At 38.7% G+C, this 20,402-nt stretch overlaps 1 protein-coding gene across 1 annotated transcript in view; it reads right to left on the bottom strand.

Annotated features, from left to right (window-relative positions):
* Nucleotides 1–20,402, bottom strand: part of MANBA (mannosidase beta) — a 110,782-nt gene that overhangs the window by 49,167 nt on the left and 41,213 nt on the right. The window contains 1 exon segment of the mRNA XM_003129294.6: nt 1,518–1,669. Coding sequence (XP_003129342.3) covers nt 1,518–1,669 — 152 coding nt within the window.

Genomic DNA, 20,402 nt, shown 5'->3' with positions numbered 1-20,402 from the left:
CCCTCAGGTAAATTTCAAATTTACAGCCACCTTGAGAGTATGTGGGCGCCCCCACCTCCAGAATGGCGCCCAGAAAGGAAGGAAAAAGCCCAATAACAGGATGACCAGGGACCCAGAGCCAGCAAAGGCTCCTCTGAGCAGGTTACCAATTTGCCCAGCTGTGCTGTACAGCTGCCGCCGAACCAGCCAGGAGTGGAGCAGAGCATTTGAAAAGAGTAAGAGACAGTAAATTATCTGTGCTCTGCCTGGAGAATAACTTCACTTTCATAGGCAATTCGAAACATCATTCAGATTTTTTTTTTTTGTCTCTTTGTCTTTTTAGGGCTGCACTCAAGGCATATGGAGGTTCCCAGGCTAGGGGTTCAATCAGAGCTGTAGCCACCAGCCTACACCACAGCCACAGCAACACCAGATCCTTAACCCACTGAGCTCGGCCAGGGATCAAACCTTCGTCCTCATGGATGCTAGTCGGGTTTGTTAACCACTGAGCCACAATGGGAACTCCCATACACATTTTGAAGTATAAAGATATTACCACAACTTTTGGCAAAATTAGAGTTTAAGTACCAACCACATCTACCCTTCTACACATAATATCTATCAATGCCTATTTGTACATTTAAATGAGTTAAATGGGTTTATTTTCACTTCACAGAGCTTATCTTCACTATTACAAAGGTAGTAGTTTATATATCCAATCAGGAAATATTTTCTTGTAAAGTTCTATTCTCAAAGCTTCGGAAAAATATTTTGAATTTTGAAATTTATTTCATTCTTCTTATTAAGGTAAAAGTAAAAGAATACGCAAATATTTTAGCATGAAGAGGTAAACAGGTGTTCCCTTTTTTTTTTTTTTTTTTTTTTTTTTTTATCTTTTCTAGGGTAACACCCACGGCATAGACAGGTTCCCAGGCTAGGGGTCTAATCGGAGCTGCAGCTGCCAGCCTATACCACAGCCACAGCAACGCCAGATCCGAGCCTCGTCTTTGACCTACACCACAGCTCATGGCAACGCCAAATCCTCAACCCACTGAGCAAGGCCAGGGATTGAACCCACAACCTCATGGTTCCTAGTCAGATTCATTAGCCACTGTGCTGTGACGGGAACTCCATGTGTTCCCATTTTTTAAAGCATACAGAAAAAATAAAATAAAATAAACAAGGTATTCTTCCAAAAAAAAAAATTAGGACAAATTTAATCTTTTTTTTTCAGAGGCTAATCAGCCAAAATGTATATTAATCATTTTTTTATTTTCTCTATAGAAAATATAAAATAGTTTTATAAATATTGTATGGTTTCAGCAGTCTCGAATAGTATAGCTACAAGACTACCTGTAGCTTCATGAGAATGAAATAAATGATTTTAAAATCCTTTCCAGTCTACAATATCCATCACCCTGGAGTTATTTAATTACCTCTTGGTTCCTTCTACTGGAAATAAAGTAAAAATGAGTAGCTCTTAGACTCTGTGGAAATGTTAATAAGAAGAGGAACAGGAAAAAAAGATCATAACTTACAAGACAGGGGTTACTTGATCCTGGAAAGAATCTGCAGGGATCCAATTTGAGCCTTTCAGAAATATGGGCAATCCATTAATTTTAAAGTAGAAACTCAGACCAGGAGACTTTTCTATGGGCTCTTCAATAAGTTCCACTGTCCTAAAATAAACCTATTATTAACAGAATAATGAATATCAAATGTAAAACATAAGCATATGCCAAAAACAAACAGTACTGTTTACTATAGACAAAAAAATAAGCGAGATTTTTTTTAAAAAAGCAAACTTTTGAGCAATTTACATGAGCATAATTTAGTGTTAGTTTCCTATCTGCTCTAAAAGCACTTAATGTGGAAGTATACATTTTAGAAAATACATATATAGATAAATTACTGCCAGATTCTGTTACTTATCTTGAAAAGAAAAACACAGAAACCATTAATGAATGAAATATATTGTGGTTTCTCCATGTAGTAGACAGAATTTCAAATGTCTACTACATGGAGAAAACCACAATATAATTCTGTCAAAAGGACTGTATTTGAGATAACATTTCAGAATTAAAAAACTGACACTATTTCCCAAAAATGGGGGGGAAATGGTGCCAGTTAAACTGATTGCCTTTGATTGAAAAATGCATTCTTGGAGTTCCCGTCTGGCTCAGTGGTTAATGAATCCCACTAGGAACCATGAGGTTGCGGTTCGATCCCTGGTCTTGCTCAGTGGGTTAAGGATCCAGCGTTGCCGTGAGCTGTAGTATAAGTCGCAGATGTGGCTTGGATCTGGCATTGCTGTTGCTCTGGCGTGGGTCAGCAGCCACAGCTCCGATTAGACCCCTAGCCTGGGAACCTCCATATGCCTAGAGCGACCCTAGAAAAGGCAAAAAGACAAAAAAAAAAAAAAAGAAAGAAAAAAAGAAAAACACATTCTCATTTCAGAGTTGCTAAAATGTGCCGAAATGTGTATCTTGGAATCAAAGCAATACAGCACAAGGCATTTCATAATTTAACAACTTTGCAACCCTAATAGCACATTATTATAAAATCACTTTGTTTAATGGGCAATTTAATCCTAATTAATTGCCATATCAAACTCAGTGTTTGAGAGAACTCTGGTCTGGAGCCCGGAGATATAGGTGGTGTTCCCAGGGGAAGAAGGCAGAGAAGCACACACTCCAGGGTTATCTTTGCTACATGAATGGAAGCTGAGACCTTTGTCCCTGTGACAGCCCAGCCAGGTTCCCCACAGTTAAGCATGAGCAGCAAGAGCCTAGACAGAAAAGGTTGACATTCTTATCCAAATCTTTAATCTTTCCAGCCTTAAACTGGATCAAGGAATGAGGACATAGCTCTATACCAATATAACCTCATCTTGAAACCAAGACTATGTATTTCTTCTCTAATTAAAATTAATTATTCAACTTATTTCAGGAAATAAAAGTACCCACCATTCTTCCACTTTCTTACCTTTGCCCTAATTAATACGACCTGACAAAAGATAGGGTTAACTTTATGAGGACACAGAACAAGATCTGAATGAGGAGAATTACCACACCTGTTTTAGGATGCAGAATGTAAAAGAAAAAAATGGATGAATTCTTTTCAGAGGACTTTTAAAACACCTTGATGGTGGATTCAGACATCTAGAACAGCAGTTAAATGCGGCCAGGGGACCACATGGGATTCCTGGGAACATTTCAAGAGAGTCACTGAGTTGAAAATTATTTTCACAATAAAGCTAAAACATGATTTGCCTTTTTCATTCTCTTTTTTTTTGGGGGGGGGTCTTTTTGCCATTTCTAGGGCTGTTCCTGCGGCATATGGAGGTTCCCAGGCTAGGGGTCTAATCGGAGCTGTAGCCACCGGCCTACACCACAGCCACAGCAATGTGGGATTCGAGCCGTGTCTGCGACCTACACCACAGCTCACGGCAACACCAAATCCTTAACCCACTGAGCAAGGCCAGGGATCAAACCTGCCACCTCATGGTTACTAGTCGGGTTGGTTAACCACTGAGCCAGGACGGGAACTCCTTCATTCTCTCTTTTGAGTGTACAGTGGAATTTCCCAGAAGCTACATGATATGTGATGACATCATCATTCTGACAACTCATGGAATGTGTGCTTGTGTATTCTGGTGTGTTCTGCTTCTATAGTGGAGATTGAGGGCATGAAGAGGTGTGTTTTCAGAGATTAACTCAATTTGTTCTCAGTACTACTGTGCCCTTACTAGCTGCCTCTGGTTAGTCCTGCTGTAATCTCTGTAACCTCATTACTGTTCAATAAATTCTTATTTTGAATCCCAAAGTTTTCCTTGCAACCTACATAGAAACAAAAAAGGATGAGGCTTGTTAACTTCTTTCATGTAATATATACATTTTTTTTTTTTCATTTTTGTCCGCCCCTTGGCATATGAAGCTCCAAGGCCAGGGATCAGATTTGAGGTACAGTTGCAACCGAAGCTGCAGCTGCAGCAATGCTGGATCCTTAACCCCCTGTGCCTGGCCAGGGATCAAACCTGCATCCCAGCACTCCCAAGATGCCACTGATCCCATCACGCCACAGCAGGAGCTCCATCATGTAACATTTTTGAGTTTTCAAATAAAAAGAAGTTTAATTTTAATTGAGACTCCTTTTACAGTTTAACAATATTTTATCTCATCCTAAAAAAAAATTTACTTATAATGTAGTTTTCCTAATTTTTAGTTTAAATCGGCTATCTTAGGTGTTCCCACCGTGGTGCAGCAGAAATGAATCCAACTAAGAACCATGAGGTTTCAGGTTCAATTCCTGGCCTAGCTCAGTGGGTTAAGGATCCAGTATTGCTGTGAGCTGTGGTGTAGATCACAGATGTGACTCGGATTCCAAGTTGCTGTGGCTGTGGTGTAGGCCGGCAGCTATAACTCCAATTCGACCCCTAGCCTGGGAACCTCGATATGCCACAGGTGTAGCTTTGAAAAGACAAAAGACAAATAAATAAATAAATAAATAAATAAATAAATAAATAAATAAAATAAGCTATCTTAAAATGGGATTAAAATACTAAGATTTTGAACCTACAACCTCACTGTCTATATCTAAAAATGCTGAAAAAAATAGAATTGCCACATCAAAGAGTCTTCTGATTCAAGGACGGGAGGAATCAAAAAAAAACTGAGTGCAATTATAAATAAGAAATGAGCTTATGATGAAAGCTGTATTTCCCTCATCTTTAGAGGGTTATAATTTCTCTTACTGTGTCTTACACAATGGAACATTTTTAAAATATTCTTTATGGTGCCAGTTACACTGTAATGTCATTTTGAGACGAATCATTCTAGGTATAACGAAAAAGGAATTGAATATTTTAAACTTAGATGCAATAAGGTCTTTAAAAGGCCAACATTGTTTACTCTGTTGTAATACATGCTTTATATTACATTATAGGGTTTTTCAAACCACAAATGAAAAAGCCACTAGAGTATATCAGAGGACTGGCTGAAGAAGCACACATTAGCTGAGAGGGTTTTACAGTTGACCTTGCCAAATGCCTACTGCACGAAAAGTCAAAAAAAGAAATCACAGCACTTTTCCCTCTGCAATAACACAGTAACTCATCTAATTAAAGATTTAGTTGCGACGAAGTCAATGAGGCTGAACTGATATTTCATTCTGAAGAATCCTACTTTTGCCTTACAAATGGGTAAGTCTCCAGGATGATGCAGCTGCTGTTTTGATTGCTTTTGTCTGTTAATCAGCACAATAAATAATCAACGACCGCTTTTATGTGAATCTTTGGTAACAAAATACAAGAGATGCTAAAATATTCAAAGTATTGAATAACTTTTTTGCATCTCAAGATTACCCTGCCACAACTGTTAACATTTGTGCTGACAAAAGCACAAATTAAATGTGTTAACATTTAATGTGTTAAAATGTGCTAACATTTGTGCTGTACCAAAGCAGTGGTGGGTAACACTGCTGGTGCCTTAGTAGAAATCAAGGCAGTGCCTCCAAACTGTGCCAGTGTCTCTCTATCCTTTGCCTTCACTCTCTAGTTGGGGGGAAAGCCAGTTTCACTTGAGAATGTCCTTGACAGAGCAATAAAAAGTTATTCTATTAAACCCCAACCTTTAGTACACATCATTGTAGTAGTTTGGGTGAAAAAATGATGAAATGGGAACTATGAATAAAGCACCATCCACAATGGATGTCTTGAGGAAAGGCATCTGGGCCATAGTTTGAGTGGTAAACTGAATTAGCCGTCTGGTTCATACAACTTTATTTTAACTTGAAAGAACTGCCAGACAAACGATGATTATTCAGACTTGGCAGCTTGATCGACATTTTCCTGGAAATTTTTTTTTTTTGCATTTATTTATTTATTTTTTTTATTTTTATTTTTTGAGTGAGACTAGTCACTTCAAGGAAAATAAATAACAGCATTGTGGCCAATGATAAAACTCAAGCAAGCTTACAGGTAAAATTTAGGATTTAGGAAAAACATGTACCCACCACCAGGAGCTTGAGGACTTCCCAATCCTTAAAAATGTTTCAGAAGTCATCAACGGTGATATGAACCACTGTGAGTGTAATTTTATATAATGAAATAATTTAACATGTGGAAACATTTAAAAATCTCCAGACACCAACATTTTTCAAATAACCAATGCATGATATTACTATATCATACATGGAGAAAAAAATCATTACAAGTGCAAAATACACCAATAAATTTTAACGTAATAGTTTAAAAAATGGTTTCAGATTTCACATTGCAGCTAACCTCAAAGAAACTACGACTCCTCAAGTTCTGGTGCAGTACCAGAAAATATCCGCAATAACCTGAAAAGGCTGTCAGAATAGTTCTCTATTTTCCAGGGTTCTGGTTGTGGCTCAGTGGGTTAAGAACCCGACATAGTGTCCCTGAGGATTTGGGTCCAATCCCTGACCGCACTCAGTGGGTTAAGGATCCAGCATTGCCACAAGCTGTGGTGGGGGTTGCAGATGCAGCTCGGATTCCACATTGCTGTGGCTGTGGTGTAGGCCGGCAGATGCAGCTCCTATTAGACCCCTAGCCTGGGAACTTCCATATGCCGCAGGTGTGGCCCTAAAAAGAAAAAAAAAAAAGAAAAATACGTCTTTCTTTTCCAACTGTGTATCTGTGTGAAGTCATAATCTCTTCATGCCTTTCAACAAAAACAATACATTGCAAATTGATTGAAAGCAAAAAAAGTGAGAATACAGCTGTCTACTATTAAGAAACACTAGAGATTTGCAAACATGTAAAACAATGTCATTCTCACTTAATTTTTTATTTCATAAATGCACTTATTTTTCATAAAATAATTCATATATTAATCTGTCATTGGTGTGTTGTTGTGACTTGAGTAAATATTTAATCCTCAGTTTTAACATTTACCCATAAAGAAAAAGCACTGTGGGGTCCTCAGTAATTTTCACAACTGTCAAGTTGTAAGTTCACAACTGAACCCAAAAAATTTTGAGTCACTAATCTAGAAAATAGAATACACTTATTTCTTTATATCTATTATTCCTACAAATAGTATTAACAATAAAACACATCTTCTAATATAATTTTTCTTTTCTGTGCAAATTTTTTCATAGAAAAAACAACTATCCCTATGGCTCAACTCCTACAATGACTTTTTTTTTTTTTTTTTTTTTTTTTTGCTTTTTAGGGCCACAGGTGCAGCATATGGAGGTTCCCAGGCTAGGGGTCCGATCAGAGCTACACCTGCCGGCCTAGGCCACAGCCACAGCAATGCCAGATCCTTAACCCACTGAGCGAGGCCAGGGATCGAACCTGCATCCTTGTGGATCCTAGCTGGGTTTGTTACTGTGAGCCACGATGGGAAATCCTACAATGATAGTTTTATGACCCCAATGAAAGTAAACCCTATATCACCTGACAGTGCCTCTGAGGTGAAGTGGTGAATTCCAGGCCCCCTTCCCTCTCTGCACATCCTTTGACTGCCAGGTCTATGATTAGTGCCTTGTCTTCTGGCAGTCTTGACAGATAACATAAAAGCCTTCTTTTTACAGCAGGTATTTTACCTCAGAGAAAAGAATGGGCTCTGAGAAAGGCTTTTTTGACAAAGACCCAAGGAACACATTTACATCCAGAGTGACTATGCTGTCTCGGCGCAAAATCAAAAATATTTTAAACAGCTCAGCAACGTAAATTACCATCTAAAAGCAGAAAAAGGTGTAATTAGCTAAAAACCTAAATGTGTAAGTCAAGCAGTAGGAATTTAAAAATGCTTAATTTCCAAACTTTTTAATCTAATGTTGAAGACGCTAGTTGCAACTCACAGGTGTTTTAATTAGCTTCACGATTTCATTTTTAAAACAGAAAGACCAACTTAACAAGTACAGGATAGCTGAATGCATTTTTTAGAGAAGAGTTAGGAATATCTTAACTAAAGGGCTTAAGAGGTTTGTGACTGATAAGTAAATACCACACTTGTCAAATTTCTTTCTCTGGCAGACCAAATGGAGGATGAGGTGACGAAGCATTGATTCATATACCGAGCATTATTTCTCAGCTGTTTGTAATCAAATACTTTAAAAACTGTCATAGTATCACTAGATTTTTCACAAGAATCATTTTCTCCTTTTCAAAAAAAGAAAAACTTATTTGTAAACATTGCCAAATGTTACCAGCGATATTTTTCAAAGAATTGTCATGCACGTCCAAAACGCACCTTAAATAATTTCACGTCCGCTCTCATGCATTTTTAGAGACACGCAAACCCCCCATGCTTCTGTCTGCTCTGAAAGTGCTCAAACATGCAGAAATATGGAGAAAACAAGTGCTGGATCCCCACAAAGAGCTCTCCTCAAATAGAACTGCACAGGAAGATACAGGAGAGGCTCTCCTTGTTGTGACCTACAAGTGTGCAGACAGCTGCACAACCAGAAGTTAACAGACTAAAGTTTACATCAGCATACTGACCTCATATCTTTGTAGCCAGGTGTACATTTCATGTACTTGACACTAGAGAGGAACACTTTTTTTTTTTTTTTTTTTTTTTTGCTTTTTAGGGCTGCATCCACAGCCTATGGAAGTTCCCAGGCTAGGGGTTGAATCAGAGCTGTAGCCGCAGGCCTATGCCACAGCCACAGCAACACAGGGTCTGAGCCGCATCTTTGACCTATCCCACAGCTCTTGGCAACTCAAGATCTTTAACCCACTGAGCAAGGCCAGGGATCAAACCCATACCCTCATGGCCGCTAGTGGGGTACATTACCGCTGAGCCACTATGGGAACTCCAGGATCACTTTTTGACCTACCTGTCTTCTATATTCTTGAGACATGTTTCTCTTTGCTTCTATGCTGAAAACTCCATCTTGTCCTGCTTTACTTTACCCCATATTCCTGCTTGAAAAACAGTTGCAGTGCTGGTAAATGACTTAAGCTTAAGAACAAAGACCTAAAGGCATAAGTTATTCATAGGGTCAGCTGAATGAGGACATAATGTGTTGGTCTAGGCACGAGGGACCTGTGCAGATTGGCATGCCATTTGCACAAGCATGATATGTCTTCTAAAAAATAAGAGGAAGATGAGCCTCATGGCCCCAAGGGGTTTATGAGGTTAGCAGGATATGCATTAGCAAGGAGAACTGAGGAGCAAACCTAGGTAATTGGGGTTGCTGCAGATAGGCATGCCCTCTGCAGAAGCACAATGGTGATTCTCTAGAATGCTATGCATACATAGCTGAGCTTCCTCAATGCTAACGATTGTTAAAGGTCAGGAAAAAAAGCTTAATCAGCAACCAGCTATGTGACTTTTAAAATAACTTAAAAAAACCTATATCCTGCACCTACAACTCCCTCCTCACTTGAAGTCATCCTCAAGAGCACAATCAAAGCAGTGTGGTTTCTTGAGGCTGTGCTCTTGGTCCCTGAGACCTTGAGTCCCCCGGTTCCCACCTTTACTTAAGATAAATGTCTCTGTATCTTGTTTTATGTTAACTTTCTTCCTTAAGTTAAACAGCACCCGTTCTTCAGCCCCAACCTGCTGAGCTGGTTTCGGCACTATATGACAAAATTATTTTCAGTAATCATAATGAATAAAGATAATGGCCAGAAAAATGCAGACACTGAAAGTTCTCTTTCACTCAACTCCATATGAATAATCATGAAGTGATATTAGAGTAAGAAAAATGAGAATACATGAATTCATGTATTGGATTATATTAATTTTCTAAAAAAGGAACTAATGTACCTACATATTGGTTTGTTACAGTGATAGATAATCATATTTGCTTCTTTGAGCCTTAACTTCTAAGAATGTCAGGAACTTTGCTGAAAGTGATCTTCACATATATATGTTCTATAAAGAATACAGCCAGATTTGTCAATCTATCCCTGCATAGTTGATGGAAAAACATCTTTTATTAATTTCAATTTAGAAATGTTCTTTCAAACAAAGCCAAAGACATACAAATATCTTGGGAAAGTAGTAGACATAAAAGATAAATTTGTCAGAGAGTCATTAAAAAATCCCACTTCACACTAAATTTAAAAAAAATCCAATTGTACCCATGGCTTTGTTTCCTTGAAATCCATTCAAACTGTTCAAAAATGCTCCTGGGTTCAAAAAATATCCAGTTCTTGGAGTTCCCATCGTGGCTCAGCGGAAACGAATCTGACTACCATCTACGAGGACGCAGGTTCAATCCCTGGCCTCACTCAGTGGGTTAAGTATCCGGCGTTGCTGTGAGCTGTGTGTAGGTTGCAGATGAGGCTCAGTTCTGGCATTGCTGTGGCTGTGGTGTAGGCCAGCAGGTGTAGCTCTGATTTGACCCCTAGCCTGTGAACTTCCATATGCTACAGCCCTAAAAAGACAAAAAAAAAAAAAAAAAAAAAATTCAGTTCTCAAGTATTCTCAAGTATTTCTTCTCAAGTATTTCTTCTGCCAAATCAGAGAAAACGGCTGTATGATAGTGAACACAGACATTTGATCCATTACTTTAGAACAAGTGCCCAGTTCTTGGTAAAAATGACTGGCATATTCAACACGGCTGTTTTGATTTCTTCAGGCAATGTAAGATCAACATCTTCTGTAGTTTCTCCTGGCACTCTTCTTTAAATTTTCATTCTTTTTTTCCTATGTAAATGTCCATCTTCTTACATGTTGTTTTTGCAAAATAAATAGCCTTCACCAAAATTTCTGTGCACTTATCCTCAAAGAAGTGTTTCAAAGCTTGGCATTTCACTGTACATGATCCAAAGTATATATGTTTATGCCTGATCAACTGCATCCAAAATTCTATGCCGGGGGCAGGGGGATGTAATTCAGAAGAGAAAAGCTACAGAGAACAAAAGCTAAGCTAGTTCACATGTGTCTACATTTTCTTTGGCTCACACAGGACTTCAAAGTTGAGATTAACTTTTCAAAATTTGCTTTATTGGGCCCTAACTTCATAATGAGCATTCCTGGCCTAGGAAAGTTTTTCTGCAGCTTTTTCCAATGAAAAGGTGAGATTAAAAGGAATGAATAAAATTTTTCCAAATTTCCAGGAAACATCGCACATGAAGAAATGTTCCCAAAGGAGCAAATTCCACAAGGTTCAAAGAACGACTTCCAAGAGGCAGAAATAGAATTTGGGATTAATCTCTTTGATTTCCGTATGAACTCCACTGTGAATGTTGGCCACATACGCAGCACTGTGATAGAGCCGACCACAACAGAGGTTTATGAAGCAATGGTCCAGTTCTTTCAAGCTATCTTGAGTCCAAAAGCAGTCTTTCCAGAAAGAGAAGAAGGACTTCTTTATTTCAACTCTAGTACCTTCTCTATGCACATATCTGATTAACGCACATATTTGATCTGTGCAGGAAGCATCTGGCATGCTATCAAAAAGAATTCCACAGTATTCTGGTTTTTTTAAATATCTGCCACTACTAAAGCATATCACTGATGTCATGTTTTACTTTGATTCTTTAGCTTCAAAACACTTATCACATGACAAAAAGAATAAATTTCCATTCTGAAGGTATTAAAATTAGTAAAATATTTCATATTTGAATTCAACTATGCACTTATCAAATAAAACACTACCTATCCATCACAGTTCACACTTTTAGTTTCTTTTTTCTAAAATAAAGACATATATATATATATATATAATTTTTTTTTTTTTTGTCTTTTTAGGGCTGTAGCATATGGATATTCCCAGGCTAGGGGTCCAATGGGAGCTATAGCTGCCAGCCTACACCACAGCCACAGCAATGCCAGATCTGAGCCTCATCTGCAACCTACACACAGCTCACAGCAACGCCGGATCCTTAACCCACTGAGCAAGGCCAGGGATAGAACCCACCACCTCATGGTTCCTACTCAGATTCATTTCCACTGCACCACGATGGGAACTCCAAGACTCTATTTTTAGAGCCACTTAAAGGTCACAGCAAAACTGAGGTTAAATACAAAGGTTCCCCCAACTCTCACACATATATATCTTCCCCACTGTCAACATCCCCCACCACAGCAGTACATTTGTTACAGTCGATGAACCTATACTGACACCCTAATCACCCAAAGTTCACCTTAGGGTTCATTCATGGTGTTGTACATTCTATGAGTTTGGACAAATGCATGACACGTTGTCATCATTATGATACGATACAGAGTAGTTTCACTGCCCGAAAATCTTCTGTGCTCTGCCTATTCATCCCTCCCTCATCCCCCAAGCCCTGGCAACCACTGATCTTTTCACTGTCTCCCCAGTATTGTCTTTTCCAGAATAACACACACTTGGAATTATTTCCAGATTGGCCCCTTTCACTTGGTAATATGCATTTAAGATTCCTCCATGTCTGTCCATGACTTGATAGCTTACTTCTTTTCAGTGCTGAATAATATTCCACTGTCTGGGTGAAGCCGTTTTTTATTACTTCATCTACTGAAGGACACCTTGGTTGCTTCCAGGTTTTGGCAGTTAGGTAGAAAGTTGATCTAAACATTCACATGTTTTCAACTTCTCTGGGTAAATACCGAGCAGCTCAATGGCTGGATCATGTTTAATTTTGTGAGAAACTGCCGAACTATCTTCCAAAGTGATGGAGGTACCATTGTACATTCCCAGAAGCAATGAATGAGAGTTCCTGTTGGTCCAAGTCCTCACTAGCATTTGGAATTGTCAGGTTGCAAAGTCTGTCCATTCTTACAGATGGTGGTGCTATCTCATTGTTGTGTTATTTTAATTTGTATTTCCCTGGTGACACATAATGTGGAGTGTCTTTTCATATGCTTACCCTCCATCTATATCTCTTCTTGGGTGAGGTTTTTGTTAAATGTTTGGCCCATTTTTTAACTGGATTGTCCATTTTCTTATTGTTGAGTTTTAAGAGTTCTTTGTTTATTTTATTTAACTTGATGGGTCTTTTGCAAAAGTTTTCTCCCATCTGTGACATGTCTTTTCATTCTCTTGACATTGTCTTTGGCAGAGGGTAAGTTTTCCTTTTAATGAAGTCCAGCTTATCAATTTTTTTTTTTTTGGTCTTTTCGCCATTTCTTGGGCCGCTCCTATGGCATATGGAGGTTCCTGGGCTAGGGGTCGAATCGGAGCTGTAGCTGCCAGCCTACACCAGAGCCACAGCAACGCAGGATCAGAGCCTCGTCCACAACCTACACCACAGCTCACGGTAATGCCAGATCGTTAACCCACTGAGCAAGGGCAGGAACCGAACCCGCAACCTCATGGTTCCTAGTCGGATTCGTTAACCACTGCGCCACGACAGGAACGCCATCCATTATTTCTTTATATTAAAATTTTAAACATAGAGACAAAAACTCCAAGAGATTACAATGAAGTAACTCATGTTGAGTTCCTCCTTCTTTATATTTATTGTGCTATCATTTCTAATCTACTTTTAAATGCAAGAATATGTAATAAAACAGGAACTGGGGTCATGAACTATGCCCAAAACAAGTGTAAACAACTTCAAACTGTTATGAGCACATGTTCAAAATGACTGTATGAAGCTGAATCTCCGAGAGCCTGGGGACGACTCCAAATTCACCTCTGTCTAGACTATGACACTTATCAAAGGGTTAATAATAAAAATGTGCTACACTGAAGTCTACACAGATGTTATTAAAACTCAAGTACAATCATACACATAGTTAAAACAAACAAAAGATTTGGGGGTGGGGAGAGGAATATTTTATCACGGACACTGCACAGAATTGCCAGAAATGACTACTAATAAAAAATAAGCCACCTGTAGTGTACACACAATGCATCCACTTACCACCTGAACCCAATGCTAACTGCTCCCACAGTCCACACTGGGTAAGGCACTGCCTATAACCATTTTGGAAATACTTAACTTCAACAGGGATAAGGATAAAAGAAAGTTGTCCTGAATTGAACAGTGTTCCCTCAAAATACATGTCACTCAGAATGTGACCTTATATGGAAATATGGTCTTTGCAGATGTAATTAGTTAAGTTAAAATGAGGTCTTACTATATGATGGGTCCTAACCCAGGGGCTGGGGTCCTTATAAGAAAAGCAGAGACACCCATGGGGAGAAGCCATGTGATGACAGAAGCAGAGAATGGAATGATACAGCCACAAGCCAAGGGTTACCAACAACCACCAGAAGCTGGAGGAGGCAAGGAAGGATGCTTCCCTGAAGCCTTCAGAAGGAACATGGCCCTGCCAAAGCCTTGATTTTGGACTTCCAGCCTTCAAACTGTGAGAAAAATTATTTTTGTTTTAAGCTACTCCATTTGTCATGGCTGGCCTAGGAAACCTAGGAAATAGAGAAGGAGATACACTTCACAGTCTCTGTGAACCCTCAATATTGCTCAAAAGTACAGAAGTGGTCAGAAATACCCCTTGATGGGGAGTTCCCATTGCGGCTCAGCAGGTCAAGAACCCGACTAGTACCCATAATGATGTGGGGTCGATCCCTGGCCTCGCTCACTGAGTTAAGGATCTGGCATTGATGCAAGCTGCAGTGTAGGTCACAGATGCAGCTTGGATCCAGTGTTGCTGTGGTTGTGGCATATGCCTGCAGCTGCAGCTCCAACTCAACCCTTAGCCTGGGAACTTCCATATGCTGTAGGTGCGGCCACAAAAAGAAGAAGAAAAGAAATAGACCTTGATTATTCTGAATTCCATATTTTTTGGCTATGTGCTTTTAAGGTCTTTAGAGAGCCAAGCGTTAGCTCTGGCATTGTGACTTCTTTCTGCTCTGTGGATATTGCAGAGATGAAACTGGGAACTCAAGAAACAAAGAACAAAGTGAAAATTTAAAAAGAAGGAGAAGAAGAAGAAGAAGACGAAGAACAAGGGGAAGAAGAAAGAAAAAGAAGAAGAATAAGAAGAGGAGGAGGAAGAAGAAAAAGAAATCTCCATTATTTTTCTAATTGTAGCTAAGGGCAATCTTTTACCTCCTCTGACTTGGGAACTGTGCAATATAATTTCTAATTGTGGAATACATATGATTACACTATTTTTTCTTCCCCTACTATAGTTTAATTGGAGAATCTTGATGCCAGATCAAATATAAACAGTTACTACCTTCTCTTGCTTTTAGCAAAAAGATTTACCTTATGTAGAGAATACTTGGAAAAGTCTTAGAAAATAAGTTATGCTAAAGATAAACAGCAACTAAATGATCACCTATTTTTCCAGAAAGGTAAACCATGATAATCATTCCAAAATATTTTTCATGCTTTTAACACATATTAGCTAGGCAATTCAATATAATCAATTAGTAGGATAAAAGTATTTAAGTAACCTGGGTGGAAAATGGCAAAAAGAGTCATTGGGAAGTTTTTTCATTCCATGTACCCAGGGCAGCTTCTCCTATTACCATTTATACACAAAGCTTTCTTTTTGTTAGAAAAAAGACTGAAAAGTCAAGATACTCCTCCCTGTTCAGAAGAAATGCAGTCAACACTTTACCTTCCCCACAGCACCTGCATTCTTTTTATGACACGGTACATCTGTGCTGCATAAGCTGCAGCCAAATTTGTAACTTCCCCAACTTCCATCTGAGTCAACTGTATTGCTTCTTGTGACAGATCCAGTAAACAAAAAAAATAAGATGCATATATATATGTCTAATGTCAATGGAAGAGATGCAAGAAAGATATAAACCTAGCATTATGGGTTTCAATGAGATACTTTAGAAATAGAAATATTTTGTGTAAAGTGAGCCCAGGATAACAAGGAAACCATGAGCACTAGAGAGGAGATTTAAAAAAGGCCGGTGATAAGGGGGCAAAAAAGTCTCCTCCAACACAGTACGGAGCATCAGTGAGTAGGTAAGCATGTGAAGTAAAGGTGGAATACAAATGTTTTGGAGAACAGGTAAGCATTCTCCCTGAAAGCTGAGCCCATGCACACCCTATGATCCAGCAACCTCACTCCCAGCAAGAACACTGTTGGGGGCATATAAGCTCTGACTGCCGTATGATTATGTTCATAGCAGCATTACCTAGGAGAGCCCAAACTGGAAACCACCCAGTTTGAAGAGCAGAATGTGTAATGCAATGAACTATTACATAGCAATGTAAGTAAACCAACTACAACTATACACAATATCTCTAAATGTCGCAAACATAACATGAAGCCAAATAACCCGGTCACGAAAGAAGACAAACTATGTGGTTCCATGTACATTAAGTTTAAAAACAGCAAAAGTAGACTAGACTGTTAGCAGCAAGGACAGTGGATCTTTGGGAAGGAGAGAGGGGTAGTGACTGGGGAAGCTCACCGAGGGGGCAGCTTCCAAAGTGCTAGTAATACTCTTGTTTCCTGATCAAGATGATGGTTACATGAGTTCTCATTTTCTGATCATTCATTAAGAGTTTCACTTATGTTCTGTCTTTTTTTTCTTTTACATGTCATACTCTATAATAAATAAAAAAATTTTTAAAAATCCAAGCCTGACACATTTCCACCCAATAAAGGCTGTAAAGGAATCAGACTAAGAGACTTCTGCCAAGGAGATAGATAATGAAGGCAAGTAGTACTCAGAATTTCTTGCTTGCTGAAACACTAGTAGGTCTGAAACATTAAGAAACTTAGGGCTGGCAAGAAACTGAATTCCCCAGAAGAAAAAGGTGGGGAAAAAAAAAGGTGAATGAGGTGTTAGTTCTCTTACCAAATTTGGCAATAATCTACACCTTTTATCTAAATTTCAAAAGCAAACACTGATTCCTAAAACTTGCATAAGAATTCAGATTTTTACTTTATTCAGTTTCCTCTCTACAATCATGGAATTGTAGGGGGGCACAAGAGACCATTCCATCCAACCTCTACCATCCCACTCATGCAAACAAATGGACATACACTCTCTTTATTATTTATTTACTTATTTATTTGCTTTTTAGGGCTGCACCCATGGCATATGGAAGTTCCCAGGCTAGGGGTTGAACTGGAGCTGCAGCTGCTGGCCTACACCACAGCAACAGCAACGCAGGATCTGAGCCACATCTGCAACCTACACCACAGCCCATAGCAACACTGGATCCCTGACCCACCGAGTGAGGCCAGGGATCAAACCCGCATCCTCACCAATACCAGTCAGGTTCATAACCCACCGTGCCACAACAGGAACTCCTAAACCCTCTTTAAAATTCCCACCAAATGAATTCTGAGAGGTTCCTCAGTTACCCAAACTAGTATAAACAGCATAGACTATGGCACCACCTCCCCTGTGAGTAAGCTCAATCTCATATGCTCTACTTCACATCACATCCTCCCCCATTATTCTTACTACATGTGAATAAAAAAATACCCTAAATAATACAAAATTAATACACAGAAATCTGTTGCATTTCTATATAATAACAGCAAAAGATCAGAAAGAGAAATTAAGGAAAAAATCCCACTTATCACTATATCAAAAAGAATAAAATACCTAAGGAGGCAAAAGACCCATACTCTGAAAACTATATAAGGTGCTGATGCAAGAAATAGAATATGACAAACAGATGGAAGAATTGATTGGAAGAATCAATAGTGTCAGGATGACAATCTACAGATTCCTATCAAAATACCAATCTACAGATTCCTATCAAAATACCAATGGCATTTTTCGTAGAACTAGAACAAAAATTTTTTAAATTTGTATGGAAATGCAAAAGACCCTGAATAGCCAAAACAATACTGAGAAAGAAGAACAGAGCTGCAAGAATCAGGCTCCCTAAATTCAGATTATACTACAAAACTATAGTCATTAAAATAGTATGGTACTGGCATAAAAAGACAAAGACACATAGATCAATGGAACAGGACAGAAAGCCCAGAAATAAACCCATGCACCTATGGTCAACTAATCTACAGAAAAGGAGGTGAGAATATACAATGGAGAAAAGGCATTCTCTTCTATAAGCAGTGCTAGGAAAACTGGAAAGCTACATGGAAAAGAATGAAATTAGAACCTTCTCTAATACCACACACAAAATTAAACTCAAAATGGATTAAAAATCTATATGAATGGATACTATAAAACTCCATAAATCACAGCAATATCTTTTTGGGATCCATCTCCTAGTGTAATGGAAATAAAAGCTAAACAAATGGGACCTAATAAAACTTAAAAGCTTTTCCACAGCAAACAACCACTATGGAGGATAGTGTGGAGGTTCCTTAAAAAACTAAACATAGAACTACCGATCTGATCCAGCAATACCACTCCTGGGCATATTCCAGAGAAAACCATAATTCAAAAAGATACATGTGGAATTACCATCATGGCTCAGTGGCAAGGAACCCAACTAGTATCCACCAGGATGTGGGTTTGATCCCTGGCCTTGCTCAGTGGGTTGAAGATCCAGCATTGTCATGAGCTATGGTGTAGGTTGCAGACATGGCTTGGATCTGGTGTTGCTGTAGCTGTGGTATTTTGTGCTGGCAGCTAAAGCTCTGAGTCAAACCCTGGCCTGGGAACTTCCATATGCCACAGGTATGGCCCTAAAAAAGCAAAAAAAAAAAAAAAAAAAAAAAAAAAAAGAGAGAGAGAGAGAAAAAGAGATACATGCACCCCAGTATTCAGTGCAGCACTATTTACAACAGCCAAGACATGGAAGCAACCTAAATGTCCACTGACAGAGGAATAGATAAAGAAGATGTAGTGTGTGTATATATATATATATATATGCAATGGCATATTACTCAGCCATAAAAAAGAATGAAGTAATGCCATGTGCTGAATAGATTTAGAGATTATCAAACTAAATGAAGTAAGTCAGAGAGAGAAAGAAAAATATCATGTGATATAACTTATACGGGGGATCTAAAAAATGATGCAAAGGAAATTATTTCCAAAACTGAAAAATACTCATAGACATAGAAAACAAACTTATGGTAACCAAAGAAGAAAGGGGAGAGGTATAAATTAGGAGTCTGGGATTAACACATACATACTACTAGGTACAAAATAACAAAGATCTACTGAATAGCACAGAGAACTATATTCAATATTTTATAATAGCACATAGGGAAAGAATAACTGAACAGCTATGCTGTACACCTCAAAGTAACACAATATTGGAAATCAGCTATACTTCAATTTTAAAAATATTCATAACTATACCTAAAGAATCCTAAAGACTCTACCAGAAAACTGTTAGAGCTCATCCACGATTTTGGCAAAGTCACAGGATACAAAATCAATACACAGAAATCAACAGCATTTCTATACACTAGCAATGAAAGAGCAGAAAAAGAAATTAGGGGCGCAATCCCATTTACCATCACATCCAGAAGAATAAAATACCTAGGGGTAAACCTACCTAAAGAGACAAAAGACCTGTACTCTGAAAACTATAAGCCACTGATGAAAGAAATCAAAGATGACACAAATAGATGGAAAGATAGACCACGCTCGTGCATTGGAAGAGTCAATATTATCAAAATGACTCTACTACCCAAGGCAATCTACAGATTCAATGCAATCCCTATCAAACTACCAAGGACATTCTTCACAGAACTCAAACAAAATATTTTAAAGTTTGTTTGGAAGCACAAAAGACCCAGAATAGCCAAAGACATCCTGAACAAGAAAAATGGAGCTGGAGGAATCAGGCTCCCGGACTTTAGACTATACTACAAAGCAGCAGTCCTCAAAACCGCATGGTACTGGCACAAAGACAGACATATAGGTCAGGGAAACAGGACAGAAAGCCCAGAATTAAACCCACGCACCTAGAGCCAACTGATCTATGACAAAGGAGGCAAGAATATACAATGGAGAAAGGACAGCTTGTTCAATAAGTGGTGCCGGGAAAACTGGACAGCCACATGGAAAAGAATGAAATGAGAACACTCCCTAACACCATACACAAAAATCAACTCCAAATGGATTCAAGACCTAGATAGAAGACCAGACACTCTAAAACTCTTAGAGGAAAACATAGGCCAAACACCCTCTGACATAAACGACAGCAACATCTTCTCAGATCCACCTCTCAGAGTATTGACAACAAAAACAAAAATAAACAAATGGGACCTACTCAACTTCAAAGTTTCTGCACAGCAAAGGAAACCCTAAACAACACAAAAAGACAACCCACAGAATGGGAGAAAATCTTTGCAAGTCAATCGACTGACAAGGGATTCATCTCCAAAATTTATAAACACCTTCTGAACCTCCATACCAAAAAAACAAACAACCCCATCCAAAAATGGGCAAAGATCTAAACAGACAGTTCTCCAAAGAAGACATACAGATGGCAGAGAAACACATGAAAGGATGTTCGACATCACTCATTATTAGAGAGATGCAAATCAAAACCACTCCGAGGTACCACCTTACACCAGCCAGAATGGCCATCATCCAAAAGTCTACAAACAGTAAGTGCTAGAGAGGGTTTGGAGAAAAAGGAACACTAGTGCACTGTTGGTGGGATTGTAAATTGGTGCAACCAC

The sequence above is a fragment of the Sus scrofa genome, chromosome 8, assembly GCF_000003025.6.
Source record: "Sus scrofa isolate TJ Tabasco breed Duroc chromosome 8, Sscrofa11.1, whole genome shotgun sequence".
Classification (NCBI taxonomy): Eukaryota; Metazoa; Chordata; class Mammalia; order Artiodactyla; family Suidae; genus Sus; species Sus scrofa.
This window is presented reverse-complemented; position numbering and strand designations above follow the sequence as displayed.